The sequence below is a fragment of the Vespa velutina genome, chromosome 6 (genome assembly GCF_912470025.1).
Source record: "Vespa velutina chromosome 6, iVesVel2.1, whole genome shotgun sequence".
In the NCBI taxonomy this organism is placed as follows: Eukaryota; Metazoa; Arthropoda; class Insecta; order Hymenoptera; family Vespidae; genus Vespa; species Vespa velutina.
The window spans coordinates 7,346,888-7,349,387 of NC_062193.1; the positions used below are offsets into that span (position 1 = coordinate 7,346,888).

Here is a 2,500-nt window from a genome sequence, read left to right on the forward strand (position 1 = left end):
ACTCTCTCTCTCTCTCTCTCTCTCTCTCTCTCTCTCTCTCTCTCTCTTAAAAGAACATCAATAACGAACGAAATGATTAATGCAAGACAAAGGAATAATTTTTTGATCAGTATTATTAATCTTTTTCTTATCGACTGTTTTTTTTTTTCTTTCTTTTCTTTTTCTTTTATTTTATTTTATGAGAAATTTCCTACTTCGTGCAATAAGTTAACGAAATTAATTAATTTATTAAAGTTCCTTCTAACGCTACGTTGCTATCAGATTTCCTATTCTCGTCGCAGGTGTCCTAAGTAGTACTTTCTCTCTCTCTCTCTCTCTCTCTCTCTCTCTCTCTCTCTCTCTCTCTCTCTCTATCTCTATCTATCTCTCTCTCTCTTTCTCATTATATGATGAAATTGCGCGGATTAGGAAAGATCATTAATGCAGTTTAATAGTCACTAATTGCCCTAAGACGAACGATAGGCCGTAAATGATTATTGGAACGTTCTCACCCGACCTTGTCTCAAGGATAATTAATGTTCCTGTCGCAAGCAGCGACGAAATGGTGGATAACCATGTGACGCTTGATTTTATTCTCGAACATTGTGAAGGTTCGAAAATGAGAAAGCACGGAGGAGAACTCTCGGAGGCTAATTACTTTCAGTAGGCTTTGCTTTTATGCTCATAAAAAGAGAGAAAGAGAAAGAAAGAAAGAAAGAAAGAAAGAAAGAAAAAAAAGAACGGAAAAATGAAAGAAAAAAGAAAGAAAGGAAGGAAGGAAGGAAGGAAGGAAGTAAGTAAGTAAAAAAGATAAATCAATCTTGACATTAATCTTACCTAGCTTCGTATTAATTTTAATTATTAAAAGAATAATAGCGTGTTGAGAGATGAAAAAGCATCGAATAATTTTCTTTTCTTTTTTTTTTTCTTTTTAGTGGATCGTTTCAACGGATTACACGGTTGACAAAATACAAGAAGAGATAGAGAGAGAAAAAAAGAGAGAAAGAAAGAAAGAGAGAGAGAGAGAGAGAGAGAGAGAGAGAGAGAGAGAGAGAGAGAAAGAGAGAGATATTCTGACCCTTTCGTGAACGTGTCAATGCTCTTGTATGTGTATATATATATATATATATATACATACTATATACATACATATATACGCAAGTGAATGCGCGTCCGTCCACGCGTGTTTCACAAATAGAGATAACGAGAGAACAATCGAATCCTTAATTTCACATGGTGAAATACATAGAAAACATTTATGTATGTGTCTCTCGTATGTATACTAATTCATTGAACAAAGCTTATATGAGAGAAGAAAAAGTGTAAGGGGAATGGCCGATCATTTGCTGGAACTTTCTCCTTGTATGAGATAAAGAAATAAAAAAAGAGAAGGAAAAAAAATAGAGAGAGAGAGAGAGAGAGAAAGAAATAGTCGACACGCGTATGCAAGGGGAAATCTATGATAGTTAAGATAAAAAAAAAATAAGAAAAAAAAAAAAATTGATTCATGAAAAGGTGAAATTGTAAAATTCCTTTTGACGTTCGTTTTCTATCCTCGAATAGAAAATTCAATAACTTGTTAACTTCGTTCGTTTTTCTCTTATTTTCGTTATTTTTCTTTCCTTTTTTTTTTTTTTTTTCCTTTTTTTTTTTCATTTCTTCATTTAAAAGATCTTATCATCGTACGATTTAAAAACGTACAATTGAAAAACGTATTTCATTGGAAAATGATGAGGGATAGACCAAAAGTGGTATATGTAAATCTATGGCATCCCTAGGGACGATGTTACGCGGTGGAATAATTTACCCGAAAGTGGTAAATTATAATCAGCAGTTCGTATAGCGCGTGTATGATATATTATGTAGATACATCATACATATATGTATCTAAATATACGAGATTTCGTAGGGCGTGCTTGTAAACGTAATTACGCTCGAAAGAAGAGACGACTGGACATGAAAGGGGTTTAAAAAAAAAAAAAAATTCCTTTCAAGGAAGGAATACTCCATCAAATGAATGAACGAAAGAACAAACAAACGAATGAACGAACGAACGAACGAACAAACAACAATAACAGTAACAACAATAAAAAGAACAGATAAAGAATAAGGTAGAGATGTGTACAAAAAAAAAAAAAAAGAAAAAGAAAAATCAAAGAGACGAGCTAAGAAGATTTAAGAAAAGAGTTAAGAAAAAACGAAAAAAGAAATAAATAAATAAATTCGAGAGAACGATCGGTCGTTTATTCGTACTTACCTTCTTACCGATGCCACATCACCTCTCTCTACTGCAAGCAAATATTTTTTCTCTTGCATAGAAAGACTCGTCATTTCCTGGTGAGGTCTTACCACGTTTTCCTCTTCCATCATTCCATGGATACTGTGCCTCTGAAATAAACACAAAGATAGACAATTCATATAGACACGAAAGAGCGACATATTTTTATATTCCGCAGAGACGTTCTTTCCCTACATATGATTCTTTTTTTTTTTTTTTTTTTTTCTTTTCTTTCTTCTTTTC

General features: G+C 32.9%; 1 protein-coding gene across 1 annotated transcript in view; it reads right to left on the reverse strand.

Moving 5' to 3' along the window:
- Nucleotides 1-2,500, reverse strand: part of LOC124949601 (transient receptor potential-gamma protein-like) — a 65,647-nt gene that overhangs the window by 2,554 nt on the left and 60,593 nt on the right. Inside the window, exon 5 of the mRNA XM_047494926.1 lies at nt 2,237-2,367. Within this exon, the coding sequence (XP_047350882.1) occupies nt 2,237-2,367 (131 nt within the window). The remainder of the gene's footprint in view (nt 1-2,236; nt 2,368-2,500) is intronic.